The 22007-nt window shown below is 46.2% G+C and overlaps 1 protein-coding gene across 1 annotated transcript in view; it reads right to left on the reverse strand.

The window, feature by feature from the left end:
- The window catches only part of LOC147724963 (E3 ubiquitin-protein ligase TRIM39-like), a 231772-nt gene extending 211507 nt beyond the window's left edge, over nt 1–20265 (reverse strand). The window contains exon 1 of the mRNA XM_086966455.1: nt 19833–20265. Within this exon, the coding sequence (XP_086822581.1) occupies nt 19833–20213 (381 nt within the window). The 5' untranslated portion in view covers nt 20214–20265. The remainder of the gene's footprint in view (nt 1–19832) is intronic.
- Nucleotides 20266–22007: the final 1742 nt, after the last annotated feature.

Raw genomic sequence — 22007 nt, forward strand, 5'->3', positions numbered from 1 at the left:
CTGTGAGCACTGTATCTTCATATTTTTGAATATTGTAAAAATAAATTAATTGGATTGCAATATTCATATGTGTTCCACCCCATATTTCCCTCCCTTTTGCTTAAATTTTTTTGCCATATAACACAGGATGTAAGATTGATGTTCATTTTAAGTTAATTTAATATCTTTTTGACCGATTGGCCTATTAAGAACCATTGTTTCTCTTTAATCAAATACCACCCCAGATTCTGGTATTAGGGAATACTTGTTATGTATAAACAAATAAGGGAGATGTGAAACGATCGACAAAGCGGGCCAATCTAGATCCCACAACCGGTGAATCTGCAGACCACCAACTAGACATGTATGCATGACCAGGTCCCCTTGAATTGGGAGCACACGCTGTGGATGCAAGCCAGACTTTGGGGGCTCCGTACAAAGCCATCTTGTCACCAGGCACAAGTATTAGTTCCACGCCCACACCACGCTGCCAGCTGGAATTCAGCAGATGATATGGGCATGCTTCAGGTGTCACACTTAGATGGTGTGGGTCCTTCATTGGAGATCTTTGATGCCCCTGAGACCTCAGAAAGAACAGGGAGTAAGATCACCAAGCCCTTGGAGAGCACACTTCAGGGTGCCACAAAGCAGCCGGTAGTCAGCCCGGGCCAGCCACTATTCCGGAAGGGCATGCAGTCCCTTTAAATGGCAGTAATCCTTTTTGTGCACAACAGAGTCCTGTGGCAATGTGCACCACGCAGACCAGGGTGTCCGGTCCTCCGTCCCCACAAGCGTATCTCACCCTTTGCTGCAGGATTGCACCAGTATTTATTCTGAAGTTTGCCTAGGAAGTTGGGGTTGATTCAAAGGGTCTCCCTTTGAACCTCGGATATCGCCCCTAAATTTCAGTCCTACTTGACATGAGAACGTGGAAAGCAGATCTTAATCTTAATCTTTAGTGGCGCCATGATCTGGCCCCGGAGCCAAGTGTCAAAACCTCCTCCTACAATCTCTGCAGCCAGGCCCGCTAACATCAGAGGTCTGTATTTACACTTGAATGCTCAGTGTTTCATAGCTGCCATTGGGGAATGCCCAGATGTGCTCACCCAACCTCCAGTGTGGACTGGAGCCAAGCCAAAAAGCACAAAAGTGTTTTATAGCAGAGAAATGCCCATGTACTAGTAGTGAACGATGGATTAAACCCAGATCCTTGTAACTGGGGGTGAATGTTTGCTTTGTCCAGCATTCCGTCCATCAATTGTTCCTTTTGCATATGTCGCCCTAAATGGGAAGGGTATGCCCAGACGTGGGTCCCGTGCTCAACACACCACTGGAGTCAAGCTATCCTGGCTGATGAAGGGTGATGCCCTGAAACCAGTCCCATGATACTTGTTTCCGGTCCAGGGAGGACCTTGGCTTGGCAGTTCGGGCTGGACTGTTCCCATAATTTGCATATGGCTGGGTCCAAACTGGGGTGTTGTGGTGAGCAAAAGAATGATGGATTAAACCCAGATCCTTGAGACTGGGGGTTAATATTTGCATTGTCCAGCATTCCGTCCATCAATTGTTCCTTTTTCATGTTCTAGTAGTGGCATTTCTACTGGAAACATGACAAAGTTACCTTTGCCACTGGAAAGGGGTTGTCGCTGAGAATCCAAAGATAGGAAACATGATGAGGTAGCTCCGCAGCAACCCATCGTTGCAGCCCGAACTAATAAAAACCATTTCCCCAGGTTCGCTTTTGAGAAGAGCAAACCTCATAGGAAGTGAAATCACATATGGTTATTCCTCACTATCGGGGCAGGGAAACACACCTGTGTACCTGTCCTGTCTTTCCCCTACCAATCGCATCACCCCTTAGGGCTTACCCTCGGACCCTCGGGGTAAGCCAGTAGAAGTGGAAGGTCCTCTCAGGATGGCTATTGACTTAAACAGGTCAGTCTGAGCAAAACGCGCAATTGCGCACATTCGGGTGCAATGGCAGGCTGAATAGGTATTTAATAACACCATTGGTGCAAAGCACACCGGACATGAGCACCATTGGTGAAAAGCACATTGTACTGGAAAGTATAACTGCACTACACTGCACTTGAGATCATAGTGCACAGAGCGTTATACTGTAGTAGATGTCTCCCTTCCCTGGGGAGCACACTGTGGAAAATAGAGCACTGCACTAGACGACACAAAAAGAGTACTCTGTAAACGTCACACTGTACTCCATGGTACACTGTAGTAAATTGTTCCTTGCAATTCTATTATACCACTCACTGCACTAGACTACACATTACTCTATAGAGCATTCGGTACTTGCAGTTATCAACAAGCTACACTACACAGCACAGTACTGGGAAGCAGGGGAAAGCACATAGTGGCCAGCACACTATATTACAAAGCACAGTACGAGTGAGCAGCAGAGAGCAAACGGCACTAGACTGCACAGTGTGAGCTATCAGCAGAGAGCACATAGCAGTGGCCAGCACACTGCACTAGACAGCACAGTACTAGGAAGAAGCAGAGAGAACGTAGCACTGGTGAGCATGCTGTACTAGAAAACAAGGTACTAGGAAGAAGCAGAGAGCACACAGCACTAGCCGGCATGCTGCACTACACAACACAGTACTAGGAAGCAGCAGAGAGAACATATCAGTGGCCAGCACGCAGTACTACACAATACAGTATGAGGAAGCAGCAGAGAGCACACAGTACTAGACAGCACAGTACTAGGAAGAAGCAGAGAGCACAGCAGTGATCAGCTCGCTATATAGACAACACAGAACTATGAAGAAGCAGAGAGCACACAGCACTGGCCAGCACGTTGCACTAAACAGCCCAGTACTAGGAAGCAGGTGATTTCAACTGCCATTTTGAACCATTGGAATGTTTGAAGGAGGGTGCTTTAACTGCTGAGGATGACTACTAGGAGATTCCCCCATGCCAATCCCCCAACCCGAAATCATGGTCCCCTCTAGAGGTGCAGATTACGTCCCTAACTTTGAATTATGCCCTGAGGGCCTGCAACGGGCGTACTCCATCTGATACCCCCTCATTGTGTACCTTTAATTGAAAGGATCACGAGTCTTGCTTGGACTACATTTTTGTAGATACAGGCATGTGGCCCAAGGTTTTGGATTTCAGGGTAATTGAAAGACTAGACAGTGACCATAACGCCCTTTGCTTAGATATGGTACACCCTGTGCCGGAAGAAGGGACGCCACTTACAGATCTAAGTGAGGACACAGGGAACCTAGTTCTATCCAATAATAGACGCAGGGTAAGATGGGGGAAATTGGTTAACTTACCAGAATGCATCTGTAAAATTTATGTCCTGGCACTCCCAAAGCTAGTTGAAATGGATGAACTAAATCAGCAAACCAAGAACCACCGACTCAAATGAGAAATTAGCCCAAATCCATGCAGATTTAGTGGGAAGTTTAGGAGAGGTCTTTTACCCTGAGGTGGGGACTAGGAAGAAGAGGACATTAACTTCAGCTTGGTACAACTCTACATGCAAAAAGATTAAAACTGAGCTGATTTTTATGGTAAAGTCTGGTGCCGACAAGGGTAAGGTACTTGAGCTGAGACGTAAATACAGGGAAGCCATCGCTCAGGCAAAGTCAGATTGGGATTGGGATAGATGGCAGGACCTATCCCTGGCATTGGAAACCAGGGATTCAAGAAAATTCTGGTCTCTCGTCCATACGGGTACAGGCGAGTTGAAATCAGCTGTGGAGCCGAATATTGCTGCCTCAGTTTGGGAGTCTCATTTTAGTAAATTGTATCAAGACACTCTCGTTTCTGCCAACGAGGTAACACTCGATACCACCCATGAGTCCGCAGATAATTTAGAATTCACACTGGGCGAGGTGGTAAATGCCATAGAGAGATTGGCGAGGGGGAAGGCACCAGGCCTTGACAAACTCCCCGGAGATTTGATTAGATACCATCCAGAGATCTGGGGTCCCTACTTCCAAGTTATATTTAATTCCATATTGGGAGGGATGGAGATCCCCTGTACTTGGCTGGAGGCAGAGATAGTACCGATTTTCAAGAAGGGCTCTCCTCTGCTCCCAGCCAACTACAGGCCGATCAGCCTCATAGAAGTACCCCAAAAACATTTTTGCCCGCCTTCTACTGGACCATCTTCTCGACTGGATGGAGGACAATGCCATTCTTAGTCCCCTCCAGGCGGGCTTCAGGAAGAACACGTCCACCGCGGACCAGATTTTCCGCCTCGTTCTTCTTTACTGGAAAACAGTGGTGATCAAGGGGGGGGGGGGGGGGGGGGGGAGTCTGTACACTGTTTTTGTGGACCTGAAGTCCGCATTCGATTTGGTACCCCGTGGGAAAATATGGAAGGTTCTTAAGGAGCTGGGCGTTCCACCACAATTGCTACAGGCAATAATCAGACTCCACGTTGGCAATTTCGCTAAGGTTAGGTGTGGGAGGGATGGTGCGTTGTCTTCTAGGTTTCCAGTTCACAGGGGGGTAAGACAGGGGTGTGTCCTTGCACCGACCCTGTTTTGCCTCTTTGTTAACAATGTCATATCCCATCTCGTAAACGTTAGGGACAACGATGCTCCTAGGTTGGGAGGTAGGAGGGTCCCGGCAATTATGTTTGCCGATGATACCCTCCTGCTCTCCAAATCCCCGATGGGGATCCAACGGATACTGGATGGGTTTGGGGATTTCTGCAGGGCACATGGCCTGGAGATCAACGCTGAAAAAAACAAATTCATGGTATTCAATCCCTCCTCAACAACTAGGCCCAACCCAACCCTGGGATCCGAAAGGTAGGAAAGGGTTAGAACGTTCCAGTATTTGGGGGTAACTTTACATGAAAATTTATCATGGGCACCGCAGATAGCAAGATCCCGTTTAAAGTTATCCCAAATGGTGGGAGCAATTTTGAAGGTTTCGAATTCATCAACCTTCAAACCTGTTAGTCCAGCCTTGGAGATGTACAAAACCCAAGCCAGAGCAGCCTCTTCCTACGGTGGTGAGCTATGGGGCCACAAAGCTGGGATAGAACTCATTAAGGTGGAAAACAACTTCCTTAGACGCTTGTTGGCCCTTCCCCAAGGCACACCCTTGTTACCTCTGAGATTAGATCTGGGGCTCCCCTCAATAGGGGACGAATTGGCCATAAAACCATTGAGGTTTTGGCACATGTTATGGACCACGGGCGAACTTTCCCACTACAGGCAAGATCTCAAGAACATCCTGGACCTAAACCACACTGACAGACTTCCATGGGTGGCATATGTCAAGCGAGAATTCTATCGCCTAGGACTGCCTGAGTTGTGGGACGACCCCGAAAGAGGTTGTCAAGGGGTGTCACGCAAGATGGTTACTAGGATTTTTAAGCCTAATCTCGCTCGTGTGTACATCGAAAGTTGGCACCCTAACTGAACAATTTTTGGCCACCAAAAATTCTTTTTACTTTGAAGGTTTTATGGACATCATATTCTCGATTCTTGCAAGGAAGCTGTTCATTCAATGGAGGTTTGGAACGCTGCCCCTTAAAGCCCTTACTAGTAAATGGACAATGTCGGACGATAAAATCTGTCCTGGGTGCAGTGGGAATGTGGAGGACGAACTACATGTGTTGTTTTTTTGCCCTGCCTACAACAGACCGAGGAAATATTGGCTAGCGCCACTGTGCAGAAATTTGGGCATTAGAAACTATTTACAATCCTATAGAATCTTAAAGACAAGTACCATGCACCATATAGTTTTTGCAGTTGCCAAGTATTTAATGGCCATGTGGCAGATAAGGGGAAAAATATTGAATGTCTAATTTCCCACTAAATATGTACTGGACTGTAATGAAATGTAGCTAACTGTGTCCATAGCTCCCCTGACTTTCCTGGAACCGAACTGATTTGTATGTTGCTCCTAGCCCTGATTTTACTGTATGTTTTATGTGTTTTGAATGTTTTAATGAATCTTTTATGGTCTCAAATGGCCGAAATAAAGAATTTTTGGATTTTGAAGCAGGAGAGAGAACATACCAGTTGCCAGCTCGCTGTACTACACACTACAGTACAATGAAGCAGCAGAGAGCACATAGCAGCGGCCAGCACACTGCGCTTGACAGAAATGTACAAGGAGGCAGCAGAGAGCATGCTGTACTAGACAGCACAGTTTTAGGAAGCAGATGAAAGCACATACTGTGGCCAGCACGCTGTACTACACAGCACAGTACGAGGAAGCGGCAGAGATCACAAAGCACTCATCGTACTAGACAGCACTGCACTAGGAAGCAGGAGAGAGCACGCTGTACTAGACAGCAGTGTACTAGGAGGCAGGAGAGAGCAGGTAGTAGTGTCCAGCATGCTGTACTAGACAGCACAGTATGAGGAAGCAGCACAGAGCACAGAGCACTGGCCAGCACACTGTACTAGACAGCACAGTTTTAGGAAGCAGCAGAGAGCACACTGTACAAGACAGCACAGTACTAGGAAGCAGCAGAGAGCACACTGTACAAGACAGCACAGTACTAGGAAGCAGAAAAGAGTGCGCTGTATTAGACAGCACATTACTAGGAGGCAGCAGAGAGCCCATAGCAGTGCCCAGCACACTGTACTAGGCAGCACAGTACTAGGAAGAAGCAGAGAGCACACAGCATTGGCCAGCACGCTGCACTACACAGCATTGTACTAGGAAGCAGGAGAGAGAACCTAGTAATGGCCAGCAGGCTGCACTAGACAGCACAATACTAGGAAGAAGCAGAGAGCACAGCAGTGGCCAGCACACTATACTACACAGCACTGTACGAGGAAGCATCAGAGAGCACATAGCAGTGGCCAGCAGTGTTGTGTAGTTCCTATAAACCTAGATAGGATCTGCGCTTTTAGACAACATAGACTGTAGGATTGGTATCAGATTCTAGATGCCCCCACCGGGGATGATTGCCTTTGTACCAGCTAGCTCACAGTGCCACTAGAAACCCCCTCTTACCAAGGAGAGAATAGTTCCTGGCAACTATCGAACATATCAACGCTGTCGAGTCAGGGATCGTGGAAACAGTGCATTACGTTTTGCTCAGTCACTCGTGCTCAGATTGTTTGAGAGAAACACAAAATAAACAGTGTGGACGTTTTTCAATAAGCATTTATTGAACCAGCGCCATTCTAGTGTAAAATAGGTGTGCTGAAACAACCATTAGACAGAAACAGATATCAATGATTATAAGCACCAACAGAGTAAAAGGATGGTAGATTCCCACCATAGTGCTAAAACAGTGAACACAGGCAGGTATACAAAATACATGACAATAAAATGTGTACTCCTACAACGCGACTCTAACTAGATGTACCTAAGTCTACCTAGCATGTATGTAGCAGTAGAGCCAAGAAACCCTCTAGGATAAAGTCAAACCCTTTACCTGAAGTGAGAGACTGTGGGACCATGTCGTGGTCTCGAGATGGACACCACGCAAGGGATATCAGACCACTGCGAGATGGAGTGTCTGCATGCAGGAGCCTCAGCGTCTCGCGTCAGTGTGTCAGCATGGAAGTCCTTATTCTCCTCTATATCAGCAAGATATGGTGTTTATATACCCATATAGACTATAGCAACTCATTGTATGTGGGTTTGTGTAAAAAAGGCTTCCAGCGTTTACAATGCGTTCAAAACGCAGCTGCCCGCCTGCCACTTAATTTATCAAGAAGATCATCAGGGAAAAGTGCCCTAGCCACACTTCAGTGGCTCCCTATACATGAGCGCATTACATTTAAAACAATGTGTATGACGCATCGCATCGCCCAAGGAAGAGGGCCAAAATATCTCCAAAATGTATTGACCAAATATCAACCCAGACGATTTTTAAGATCTCAAGGATGTATGCTCTTCCAGGTACCCAGAATTCACCGAGCACGCATGGGCGGTAGATCCTTTTAATACCTGGCCAGCAAACAATGGAATGCACTACCCTCGGAGCTCAGAATGGAACCTTCAGAAAAAAAATTGTCAAAAATCCCGAAGGTATGAACCTCTCCGTTTGATCCCTCTATAATACTTTCCCCCTAAATTTTGGACTATCCACTCAGTCCTTGTTCAAAAAGCGCGGGGACACACTGTTTTCCTAGTGTAACCAGGCGCTATATAAAAGGCTTTTAATATTATTATTAGTGGTACCCTCAGGGTTTCTACCTTGCTGTGCCATGTCAGACTTAGGATGATGTAAGGAATTACCCTTAAACATAGTTATTATGCTGGAGATGGTAGTCCTACTGAGTTTCCAAGAATCTTCATGCATAATATATGAGGCTACTTTTCAGGGAAAACCCCATGTCCTGTAAGCAGTACCGTAGCCAGGCAAGAGGTCTGTCCCAAGAACCGTTATGTAGTGTAATGGGAGGAGAATATAGGTGAAACGCTAGGCTGCTACCTGAGCCTATATTGGGGTGCCTATATGGAACAGAACAGCACACGGTACTAGACAGCACAGTACGAGGAAGCCACAGAGAGCATGCTGTACTGCGCAGCACAGTACTAGGAAGCAGGAGAGAGCACACAGCAGTGGCCAGCACCCTTTACTACACAGCACAGTACTAGGATGCAGCAGAGAGAAAACAGCACTGACCAGAAGGCTGTACTGGACAGCACAGTACGAGGAAGCATCAGAGCATGCTGTACTAGACAGCATAGTACTAGGAAGAAGCAGAGAGCACACAGCACTAGCCGGCATGCTGCACTACACAACACAGTACTAGGAAGCAGCAGAGAAAACATATCAGTGGCCAGCATGCAGTACTACACAGTACAGTATGAGGAAGCAGCAGAGAGCGCACAGTACTGGGAAGCAGCAGAGAGCACATAGCAGTGGCCAGCATGCTATACACCACCGCACAGTACGAGGAAGCAGTAGAGAGCACACATCACTGGCCAGCACACTGTACTAGACAGCACAGTTCTAGGAGGCAGGTGAAAGAATGCTGTATTGGAGCGCACGCTAAACTAGAAATTACAGTACTAGGAAGCAGGAGAGAGCACATAGCAGTGGCCAGCCCGCTGTACTAGACAGCACAGTACTAGGAAGAAACATAGAGCATGTAGTAGTGGCAAGCACACTCTACTAGACAGCTCAGTACTAGGGAGCAGGAGAGAACATTCTGTACTAGACAGCACAGTACTAGGAAGCATATAGTAGTGGCCAGCACGCTGTACTACACAGCACAGTACTAGGAAGCAGCAGAGAGCACACAGCAGCAGCCAGCCCGATGTCCTAGACAGCACTCTACTAGGAAGCAGCAGAAAGCATGTAGTAGGGGGGCAGCATGCTGTACTACACCATACAGTACAAGGAAAAATCAGGGAGCACACAGCTCTGGTCAGCACGCTGTACTAGACAGCACAGTATGAGGAAGAAGCAGAGAGCACACAGTAGTGGCCCTCACGTTGCACGGCACAGCACAGTAGAGTACTAGGAAGTAGCAGAGAGCACACAGTACTGGCCAGCACACAGCACTGGTCAGCACACAGCACTAGATATCACAGTACTGGGAAGCAGAAGAGAGAAGATTGCTAGCCACTGCTATCTGTACTACACAGTAAAGTACGATGAAGCAGCAGAGAGCACAGCAGAGGCCAGCGCGCTGTATAGACAACACTGTACTATAAAGAACCAGAAAGCACACAGCAGTGTCCAGCACGGTGTAGTGGACAGCACAGCACAAGGAAGAAGCAGAGAGCACACAGGACTGGCCAGCATGCTGCACTAAACAGCCCAGTAGTAGGAAGGAGGAGAGAGAAAATAGCAGTAGCCAGCACGCTGTACTGCACAGTACAGTACAATGAAGCAGCAGAGAGCACATAGCAGCGGCCAGCCCGCTGCACTAGACAGAAATGTACAAGGAAGAAGCAGAGAGCATGCTGTACTAGAAAGCACAGTATTAGGAAGCAGGAGAGAGCACATAGCTGTGGCCAGTACGCTGTACTGCACAGCACAGAACGAGGACGCAGCAGAGAGCACACATCACTCACCGTACTAGACAGCAGAGTACTAGGAAGCAGCAGGGAGCACATAGCAGCGCGTAGCACACTTCACTAGACAGCACAGTACTAGGAAGCAGCAGAGATCACACAGCATGGGCCAGCACGCTGTACTAGACAGCAAAGTACTAGGAAGAAGCAAAGAGCACAGCAGTGGCCAGCGTGCTATATAGATAACGCAGTACTATGAAGAAGCAGAGAGCACACAGCAGTGGCAAGCAGGCTGTACTGGACAGCACAGCACGAAGAAGCAGCAGAGAGCACACAGCACTGACCAGCACGCTGCACTAAACAGCCCAGTACTAGGATGGAGGAGAGAGAACATAGCAGTAGCCAGCACGCTGTACTACACAGTACAGTACAATGAAGTAGCAGAGAGCACATAAAAGCGGCCAGCCCGCTGCACTAGACAGAAATGTACAAGGAAGAAGCAGAGAGCACGCTGTACTAGACATCGCAGTATGAGGAAGCAGCAGAGAGAAACCAGCACTGACCAGAAGACTGTACTAGACAGTGGAGAAGTGTGGCTCACTGGTTAGAGCAGGCAGACCCTGAAGCAGAGGTCAGACCCGGGACCAGGGTTCAATTCCCGGAGCGGAAGGGTCTTGAGCTAAAATGTCCATGGACTCGATAATTCTCGCTTTGGTGCCTGACCTAATCATGGGTTCACACTCTGCAACTCTGGGCATTAAGCTTGCTTAATCTCCACAATGGCCCCCCACGGCGGGATGCCTGGCTTTCACATTGGGGATGCCCTGTAGGGGCTATCTCACAGGGAAAAGCCAGGACGGGTTCCCAAGGCAAGCGCTTAGAGACCCCTGGGTGATAAGCGCTATATAAATACAATATACAATACAATACAGTACTAGGAAGCAGGAGAGAGCACACTGTAGTGGCCAGAACACTGTACTAGACAGCACAGTGCTAGGGAGCTACAGAGAGCACACAGCAGTAGCTAGCACACTGAGCTAGACAGCACAGTACTAGGAAGCAGGAGAGAGCACGCTGTACCAGAAAGCCTGCTGTACTGGACAGCATAGTACTAGGAAGAAGCAGAGAGCACACAGTAGGCGCCTGCATGCTGTACTAGACAACACAGTACTAGGAATAAGCAGAGAGCGCACAGAAGTGGTCAACAAATTGTAGTGGACAACACAGTACGAGGAAGCAGGAGAGAGAACACAGCAGTGGCCAGCACACTGCACTAGACAGAAATGTACAAGGAAGCAGCAGAGAACATGCTATACTAGACAGCACAGTATTAGGAAGCAGGAGAAAGCACATAGCTGTGGCCAGCACGCTGTACTACACAGCATAGTACAAGGAAGCAGCAGAGAACACACAGCACTCATCGTACTAGACAGCACAGAACTAGGAAGCAGGAGAGAGCACGCTGTACTAGACAGCACAATACTAGGAAGCAGCAGGGAGCATGCTGTGCTATACAGCACTGTACTAGGGAGCAGGAGAGAGCAAATAGCAGTGTCCAGCATGACGTACTACACAGCACAGTATGAGGATGCAGCAGGGAGCACACAGCACTGGCCAGCACACAGTAGAAGACAGTACATTACTAGAAAGCAGGAGAGAGCATACTGTACTTGACAGCACAGTAATAGGAAGCAGCAGAGAGCAAACATTACTGGTCAGCACTCTGTACTAGACAGCACAGTACTAGGAAGCAGCAGAGAGCTCACAGCAATGGCCAGCACGCTGTACTAGACAGTACAGTACTAGGAAGCAGGAAAGAGCAAGCTGTACTAGACAGCATAGTACTAAGCATTTAAGCATTTTTTGTAAGAATATTCATGGGTCTGTTGATAAATAAAATTGTCCTTTTTAGAAAGACACATAAAAAGTAGCGCAAATATTTTGTCATGTTATAAGTTAGGCTTCTGTGCTTAGGCTTATAAATGAATACGTCTAAAATGATAGGCAAGAGATGCAGCTCGCTTTTATATGTGGAATTATCAAAAATGATTGGGTTTCTTAAAAATAATTCATACATTTTGAAAATAATAATTAAAAATAAGTGCTACAAAATTCGTTTTTTACTATTCATAAAGCTTAATGCTCATACTGTGACCTCCTAGCATTATAATTTTATTTAAGTTGTGTTGCACTGCATAATGAGAACATTAGCATATGGAATTTCACTTAGCGCAGGCGTACAAAACTCATTTTTATAAGGATTTACATGGGATATGTCTAATGTCCAATCTCTGCAGTTTGTAGAAAACATTCTAAGGATGATTAATATGTAAAACAATTATAGGATATTTATTTTTAAGTGCCCCTAACATTAAAGTCGAATTTGGGTAAAATAGACCATTTAAAACACCATTCTTGCCATTTATAATAGCTTTAAAGTGCTTTAGGCTTCAGTAAAGGCATACATGTAGGTATAATACAAATTTGCAGGTTGTCCCCATTTTGGGGTTTTCCTTTTAAATGACCCAGTGAGATCCATTTAAGGTAGATGAAATGAGTACCGCTGCAACAAGCATTTGTTCTAAAAACTGGTTTGTGTGTTATTAAGGTTCTGTGAAGTCATGCTGAGATGCTATCTTTAGTTTCCCTATAAACAATGGAAGAGGTTGACATTTGTGACCTTTTAAAATTATGGCCTTGTCTCTGTGGAATGCAGAATGACCTTGCTAAACAGGCCTCTGAAAGGTGGAATTTCTGGTTTCTCCACATGAACATCAATACAATTACAGAACTTAATTCCAAAGGGAAAATATAAAACAAGGTTTCTTTGAAATTCCCAACATCATGTTAAATGCTCTGCAGAACTGATACATTTGTATCTCTGCTCTAAAAAAATAATGTCCGCTAGTTGCTTTTATTTGACAGAAAATGAAGGACTGCATTAAGTCTTAGACAGAAAATAAGACGAAGTCTTTAATTGAAATTTTGAAGGCTACATGCTTAAGTGAGTACGAATTGTGGCGCAAAGATAACATGGAGTGTCAGTGAAAGAATTTTACTTTTGGAAAGTTAAAATGGCTTAATGTAGCAAGCTGACTGACAAGATGGTAACAGTTAAGTAATGGAAATGTATTTTTGTATTTGTTGATGTGTATCATGTTTTGTCTTCTGATTAAAAGTTATAATTGATATTCGTTTGTTATGAGAAATGTTCCTCTTTTGTGTGTTGTGGTTTTTTTTTTGCTTCTGCCTACAGATCATTCATGGATTGTTCTGGGTGATTTAAAACGGTCAAGACACGTGAGTTTGGTTGGTTGAAAGGAGATGTGTTTTTGCATAACTCCTTTGGAAAGAAATGTTCATGTGACTTTTATGTTTGTGTATTTTATCCTATCATGAATTGTTCTTGCTGGTCCTGTATGTTAGAAAGTTGTATTTGACAGCAGATATCCACTAACTGGTGATCTACTGTCAAAAAAAGGGTGAAGATTTTAAACCTGACAAATTAAGAAGGCCCGAATATTGGGTTTTGGGACATGGTATTGTGCGTCACCGCTCATTTACATATGTTATTGTTTTGTCTTTGCTTTTTGTGCTTGATGCTTGATATACAGCAAGTATATCTGATGGCTTGACATGTGCGTTATGCATGTTTTTGTTTTATATTGCTGCTTTTGATACTATTACAAGTTTACCTGTGTTGTGAAGGGATATACATGACGATGTATATTGCTACACTACAGTTGGGTTGATTTGCTAAATTTCACAAATATGATATTTTCATTTTTGTGAACATGACACCGACAACACTTCACCAGTGTATGTCAAATTTGGCTATAAATAGTATTCAAGAAAAATAAAAGAGATATACAGGATCAAAATGTGTCACTTGCCCCCTCTTCCCTTAAAGGAACAGGCAGCCCTAAATTTATGTATCCTGATTGGACGCAAGGATAAAATTATAGATCTGTGACTCTTGTACATGGTGACCTAATTTCTATATTACATTACTCAGTTTTGTTCTGCTTCCTAAGTAGTGTATGGCTTTGTACCTAAAGGAAACCAGGTTTCATTTTTTTCCCTGAAGAAGGAACTGGAACATTAGCTGAGGTTACCGTATATGGTGTAGCGGCCAGCGGTAGAGTTAAATTTGTAACCTATGGTGATTTTTTTTGTGTATCACTCACACTCTTGGTATTGTGTCACATGCTTGACTATCACCCAAGTATTTTCTTGTTCTTCCTATAAATTTTGACCTAGTCCCATTTCTCTTTTCCATATTTCTTTCACTAGTCAGCTTTTTATTATTATTGATGTATTGTTCAGGTTCACACTTCCAGATTGCAGTAATGTACCAGAGACCCCCATATTATGTATAATTCCCTTTTGTATGACCAGACTGTTTTTTAAGAATTTTCTTTAGACGTAATCATGTCGCTATCTACCCTTAGATGAAGAGGATATACTCTCACACGGAAACCCAATTGAAAAGCCTAGAGGCACTGTTTTGCCGACTGCCTTTTTATTTGTATTGCTTTTTGAAAATGACAGTGTATTCTAGACCAAGATTGTTCCATGGCGTATGGCCATTCCTTTGAAGATCGCAGGCCACCTGTTTGCAGTCCCCTTGTTATACAATGAACTGTGTAAAGCATCGCACTTGCTCCATCAGATGGCATCGGACATCACAGAACCAGACTTTCAGTGCAAAAGAGCGCCTGTTATGTACTGGTAACCTCTGACCGTGTGCAGTCCCTTGAGCCCCTTAATTTCAGTGCACAAGAGCGCCTGTCATGTGCTGGTAACCTCTGACAGTGTGCAGTCCCTTGAGACCCTTGGCCTGAGTTTTGGCCACACCCCCATTTTTCCTTTGCTCCATTGGAAGTGCAGTGCACCGGCGGATCCAAGATTGGCAAAAGGCACTACATTCTGGTGCCCATGAAAGAGCAGCCTGAGCGTCCTCTGACACTGAATGATGAGTGTTGGAGCCTGAGAATGGTCCTGGGTCTGCACGAGATGATCTGTGCCCTTGATCAATGGAGAGCACACTACCTGTAGTGCCTGCCGCAAAGGAGAGATACTGGTGCACTGTTATTGAGACATTGAGACTTTTGAATGAGCTATGAGTGTTTGCCAGGAGGGCACTCCAACGGATCATGAAAGGCCTGAATGAAGAGGCCCATGCGAAAGAAAACAACAAAAGAAGACTTGATGGACAATAGAAGCCTGCCAGAGAGGCTTTTTGAACGGACTCTGGGCATAGTTGGTTTCACAAGAGGTTTCCGTGTGATTGTATAGATTAGGTGTTAGGAGACTGATACTTATTGTTTGGCTGGCATTGTTTTAAAGTAGTATTCTGTTAAGTAAAAGCAGAATAAAGTCCATTCTCTGTGGAAGAGTATCCCCTTTTCACCTCAGAGCATTAATGAGGGTCACCACTGTTTCATCTGAACATACAAAACTTACTGAAATGCATAGGAGCCCTAGAAATGTTGCTAGATAGTTTTGGGATTTGCTTTCTGCTTGGGGTTGTGAAAGATTATAGTTTCGTTTGTAATAGTGGTCACTACTTTCCCATGTTATCTATATGTTCTTAATAACGTGTTTTCTAGTGTTTTTTTTAAAGATGACGTTGTCTTTTATGGGTGGGATTGTTTTTTTCTACTCAATTGACTTCTGTACCCACCTCCCAACCTGTGTCTCTTCCTACTATTGCTCCTTTGCATTCTTTCCTTATTTTACCTGAACATGAACTGGTTAGGAGATCAGAGTTTACTAATAATTCCTTTGTACAGCTTCTGCATCAACAACAGTTAGTAGTGAACATCACTAATTGTTGGGTGTGAGGTCTTGTGCCACATACTACAGATAGAGGTATTCCCTATTTGGCCCTGCCATATTTGGCCTTTGTGCTACTACGTGTGTAAAGAGACGTGTCCCGAGAGAGTTACTAAGTAATAGGATTATGCTCCAGCAACATCTTGATGATCTGATGAATATAGACCTGGATTCAGATTGACGCGAGTTTAGGTTATTGCCTATGTAAGGGCAAAAGGAGGGTCTGAGGTTCCGTGAATTCTGAACCTGGGTCATAAAGGTCGTCGTTCTGTTACGATTTGGTAACAGCGAACCGTAAACCGTGAGTTCAGCAAGTATGAGTGTTTTCATCATGTTACACCGATGGATTCACTGTGTATTTGAAGATTTCGTTCTGAACCATGGGTTCCATTTTGTGCATGGCAGCCATTTTGTAGTTTGTATTTGTATTTGTATTTATTTATTTGTAAAGCGCAAACATTCATCCTGAGAGGACATCACGGCGCTGAAGAACATTGCAAGTGATTTGGCTTTAGCTCACTGCTGGATGACCTAAGTGAACTGACCCTGTTGCCTGAAGCTGACCTTGTTAGACCAGTTTCTTGCCCAGTAGCTGATCAAGATTAAGGATCAGAGCACAGGAGATTGTAAAGTTTGGTATACACATACATATCCCTTATCCTACCTCTCATCTGTTTCTGTTCCTCCTTTATATGACCTGTTTACGATATGGGTTGTGGTGTTCTATTATGGGTTTGTCCAGCTTGTGTAAGAAGGAATGTTGTGTTTTTTTGCATGCTTGCAAAAGCTAGGACTGCCCCTTACTTTTGTGCCGAGTCATGTAACCCTAAACATATGAAAGGCCTCTGTTCTCTGTATTTCTCAGACTACCTCATTCAGTTACTACGGTTTCTGTGTGACGTGGCCTCATTTATTACATTTAATAAAGATGTCTTTTCATATTTCAGCTTCTGTGCCAAGTTCTTTATTGATATTAGGAAGACCCCTGAGAATGGAGATTTTGGATTTCCGCAATGGTGCACTACACAGCACTGTACTAGGAAGCAGGAGAGAAGACATAGCAGTGGCCAGCACGCTGTACTACACAGCACAGTACTAGGAAGCAGCAGAGAGCACACAGTGGTGGCCAGCAATGTTGTGTAGTTCTTATAAACCTAGATAGGACAACATAGACTGTAGGATTGGTGTCCAGGCTGATTCTACATGCCCCCACCGGGTATATTTGCCTGTGTACCAGCTAGCTCACAGTGCCACTACAAACCCCTCTTGCCAAGGAGAGAATAGCTCCTGGCAGCTATCGAACATGACAACTCTGTCCCATCAGGGATCGTGGAAACAGTGCGTTACTTTTCTCTCAATCACTCGTGCTCACTTTGTTTTAGAGAGACACAGAATAAACGGTGTGGATGTTTTTCAATAAGCATTTATTGAACCAGCGCCATTCTAATGCAAAATAGGTGTGCTGAAACAACCATTAGACAGAAACAGATATCAATGATTATAAGCACCAACAGAATAAAAGGATGGTAGATTCCTACCATAGTGCTAAAACAGTGAACACAGGCAAGTGTATAAAATACATGACAAAAAAATGCGTACTCCTATAATGCGACTCTAACTAGATGTACCTAAGTCTACCTAGCAAGTATGTTGGGGTAGAGCCAAGAATCCTTCTAGGATAAAGTCAAACCCATTACCTGAAGTGAGAGACTGTGGGACCATGTCGTGGTCTCGAGATGGACACCACGCAAGGGATATCAGACCACTGCGAGCTGGAGTGTCTGCATGCAGGAGCCTCAGCGTCTCGCGTCAATGCCTCAGCATAGATGTCTTTTTTCTCCTCTGACAATCTCAGCAAGATATGGTGTTATTATACCCAAAGTGGTACCCTCAAGAGTTCTACCTTGCTGTGCCATGTCGGACTTAGGATGACATAATGAATGACCCTTATACATAGTTATTATGCTGGAGATGTTAGTCCTGCTGAGTTTCCAAGAATCCTCATGCATAATATATATGGCTAGTTTTCAGGGAAAACCCATGTCCTGTAAGCAGTACCGTAGCCAGGCAAGAGGTCAGTCCCAAGAACCGTTATGTAGTGTAATGAGAGGAGAATATAGGTGAAACGCTAGGCTGCTACCTGAGCCTATACTGGGGTACCTATATGGAACAGAACAGCACTCTGCACTGTACAGCATCAGAGAGCATGCTGTACTACACAGCACAGTACTAGGAAGCAGGAGAGAGCACAAAGCAGTGGCCAGCACCCTGTACTACACAGCACAGTACTGGGATGCAGCAGAGAGAAAACAGCAGTGGCCAGAAGGCTGTACTAGACAGCACAGTACGAGGAAGCAGGAAATAGAATGCTGTACTAGAGAGCATAGTACTAGGAAGTAGCAGAGAGCCCACAGCACTGGCCAGCACCCTGTACTAGAAATCATTGTAGGAGTAAGCAACAGAGAGCACACAGCACTGGCCAGCACACCGTTCCAGACAGCACAGTACTAGGAAGCAGGAGAGTGCACGCTGTACTAGAGAGCACGCTGTACTAAACAGCACAGTACTAGGAAGCAGGAGAGTGCACGCTGTACTAGAGAGCACACTGTACTAGGGAGCACAGTACTAGGAAGCAGGAGAGAGCACGCTGTACTAGACAGCACAGTACTAGGAAACAGGAGAGAGCACGCTGTACTAGAGAGCACGCTGTACTAGACAGCACAGTAATAGGAAGCAGCAGAGAGCACGCTGTACTAGACAGCACAGTGCTAGGAAGTAGGAAATAGCATGCTGTACTAGACAGTTTACTAGTAAGAAGCAGCAGAGATCACACAACAGTGGCCGGTACACTGTACTAGATAGTAAGGTACTAGGAAGTAGGAGAGAGCACGCTGTACTAGACAGCACACTTCTAGGAAGCAGCAGAGAGGCCATAGCAGTGGCCAGTCCGCTGCACCGCACAGCACAGTACAAGGAAGCAGCAGAGAGCATGGTGTACTATACAGCACTGTACGAGGAAGCAGCAGAGAGCACACGGCACTGGCTAGAACACAATACTAGATAGCACAGTACTAGGAAGCAGGAGTGAGCAAGCTGTACTAGAGAGCACATTACTAGGAAGCAGCAGAGAGCATGCTGTACTAGAGAGCACAGTACGAGGAAGCAGCAGAGAGCACACAGCACTGGCCAGCGTGCTGTACTAGACAGCACAGTACTAGGAAGCAGTAGAGAGCACCCTGTACTAGACAGGGCAGTACTAGGAAGCAGCAGAGATCACACAGCAGCAGCAAGCACACTACAGAGGACAGCACAGTACTAGGAAGCAGCAGAGAGCACGCTGTACTAGACAACACAGAACAAGGAATCAGCAGAGAGCACACAGCACTGGCCAGCACGCTGCATTAGACAGGGCAGTACTAGGAAGCAGTAGAGAGCACGCTGTACTGGACAGGGCAGTAATAGGACACAGCAGAGAGCACACAGCAGCGGCAAGCACACTACACTAGACAGCACAGTACTAGGAAGCAGCAGAGAGCACATAGCAGCGGCCACTACACTGCACTAGACAGCAGAGTGAAAGTATTGAGCAACAGGCACACAAATGTCACCCAAACACATTGAAGCATGGAAATGCAATCATACAGTTATGGAAAACTTAGCAGCTAAGAGTCTCAGCAGAGGGACCAGTGACTGGAAGGGCATGCAGGATTACATCCATGTCAAGGTGGGCAACAGTCTGATGTGCCCTGGCAATGACGCGCGAAACATAATGTTCCATTGCTCTTAGCCTTGCATATAAATTCCTTGAAGTGTCTAGAAGCACTTCACTTCCAGGGAGCGCTTTACACGAGTCTGCTACGTCGTACGTACTCTTTTTAACATGCAGAATCACAAGACAAAACAGATATAACAACATTCCAGCCAGGTGAATGTTTGTCCCCGTGTAGACAAGCGCGTCAGTGCGCCACTAGGCGGAGTAGCCGCTATATGAATGCTCACTATACGACACCTTGAACTCTTCCGCAGTCTCTTCTAGGCGGCTCACAAAGCGGCAGTAGGCGCTATATAAATGATATTACATACGACACCTTGTACTCCGCCGCAGCATCTTCCAGGAGGCCCACGCTGTGAGTCCTGTGCTCCTCGGACCTCTCACACACCGCACAGAGGGGCGCCTGGTCCTCCTCACAGAACAGCGCCAGGCTCTGCTGGTGCTTCTCGCACACATTCTGCTGCTGCTGTTTTAACTCTTCCACGATGCTTCGGAGCTGCCAGTTGGGCTTGGGAGGTTTTCTGCGGATCCTCTGCCTGCACTGTGGACACGCGGCCGCCACTGGTCCCTTATTGCAGTCAGTGATGCAGGAGCGGCAGAAGCTGTGGCCGCAATCTATGGAGACAGGGTCGTTAAAATAGTCCAAACAGATGGAACAAGTGGCCTCGTCTCTCAGAGCGCGCGCTGCCGCCGCCATTGTCCTATCTGGAGCAGGGAGAAGTTTATGGAAAGTTTCGTTTCTCTATCAAAGTGGGACATTGACCTGTGAGTCCTCCTCCAGAGCAGCATCGGATTGGCTGACAGCCGATGCTTCCAATTGTTTGCTAATGAGGGACAGCACAGGTGAGGATTGGCTGACAGCCGAGCCAATGAGAGACAGCGCAGGTGCGGATTGACTGACAGCCGATGCTTCACATTGTTTGCCAATGAGGGACAGCCCAGGTGCGGATTGGCTGACAGCCGATGCTTCCCATTGTTTGCCGATGAGGAACAGCGCAGGTGCGGATTGGCTGACAGCCGATGCTTCTGATTGTTTGCCAATGAGAGACAGCACAGGTGCGGATTGGTGACAGCCGATGCTTCTAATTGTTTGCTAATGAGGGACAGCACTGGTGAGGATTGGCTGACAGCCGATGCATCCTATTGTTTGCCAATGAGGGACAGCGCAGGTGCGGATTGGCTGACAGCCGATGCTTCCAATTGTTTGCCAATGAGGGACAGCGCAGTTGCGGATTGGCTGACAGCCGATGCTTCCCATTGTTTTCCAATGAGGGACAGCGCAGGTGAGGACTGGCTGACAGCCGATGCTTCCCATTGTTTGCCAATGAGGGACAGCACAGGTGCGGCTTGGCTGACAGCCGATGCTTCCCATTGTTTGCTAACGAGGGACAGCGCAGTTGCAGATTGTCTGACAGCTGATGCTTCTTATTGTTTGCCAATGAGGGTTAGCGCAAGTGAGGACTGGCTGACAGCCAATGCTTCCCATTGTTTGCCAATGAGGGACAGCGCAGGTGAGGACTGGCTGACAGCCGATGCTTCCCATTGTTTGCCAATGAGGGACAGCACAGGTGCGGCTTGGCTGACAGCTGATGCTTCCCATTGTTTGCTAACGAGGGACTGCGCAGGTGCGGATTGGCTGACAGTCGATGATTCCCAATGTTTGCTAATGAGGGACAGCGCAAGTGCGGATTGGCTGACACCAATGCTTCCCATTGTTTGCTAATGAGGGACAGCGCAGGTGCGGATTGGCTGACAGTCGATGATTCCCAATGTTTGCTAATGAGGGACAGCGCAAGTGCGGATTGTCTGACACCAATGCTTCCCATTGTTTGCTAATGAGGGACAGTGCAGGTGCGGATTGGCTGACAGTCGATGATTCCCAATGTTTGCTAATGAGGGACAGCGCAAGTGCGGATTGTCTGACACCAATGCTTCCCATTGTTTGCCAATGAGGGACAGCGCAGGTGCGGATTGACTCTCAGCCTGCTGTCTCTCATTGGTGGCTGCTAAGGCACAGTGCGGGCTCCCATAGGTTGCCAATGAGGTGCTGATTGGCTGGCAGACCGATGTCCTAAAATATACAAAAAGTGATGGATGAATGCTTCAATTAATCTCATCCACTGGTAATCACTCAGGGCACCTTCCATGATTATTTTGCACACCAAGCCACCTCAGTATGGGCCCAGCTATGTAACTCTGCTCCAATTGGAACAATCCAGCCAAGAACTGTCAAGACAGGTTCTCCCTGAACCAGAGCACAAGCAAACCAGACCCGTTTCACCCTAGTGAGGGGCTCATCAGCCCGGTGCAGCTTGGTTCCACTGAGACAGAGTGTTCGAGACTGTTGTGTCGTCGGACATTTATAGTAGTTGTTTGTATTCTGGTTTGTATAGCTTTATTTTACGTATGTAATATTTATCCTTGTATTAGGTGTTTATCTTTGCAAGTACTCTCTCATGCACCCTGAGTTCTAGATTTTAGTAGTTGGGAC

The sequence above is a fragment of the Lissotriton vulgaris genome, chromosome 4_1, assembly GCF_964263255.1.
Source record: "Lissotriton vulgaris chromosome 4_1, aLisVul1.2, whole genome shotgun sequence".
In the NCBI taxonomy this organism is placed as follows: Eukaryota; Metazoa; Chordata; class Amphibia; order Caudata; family Salamandridae; genus Lissotriton; species Lissotriton vulgaris.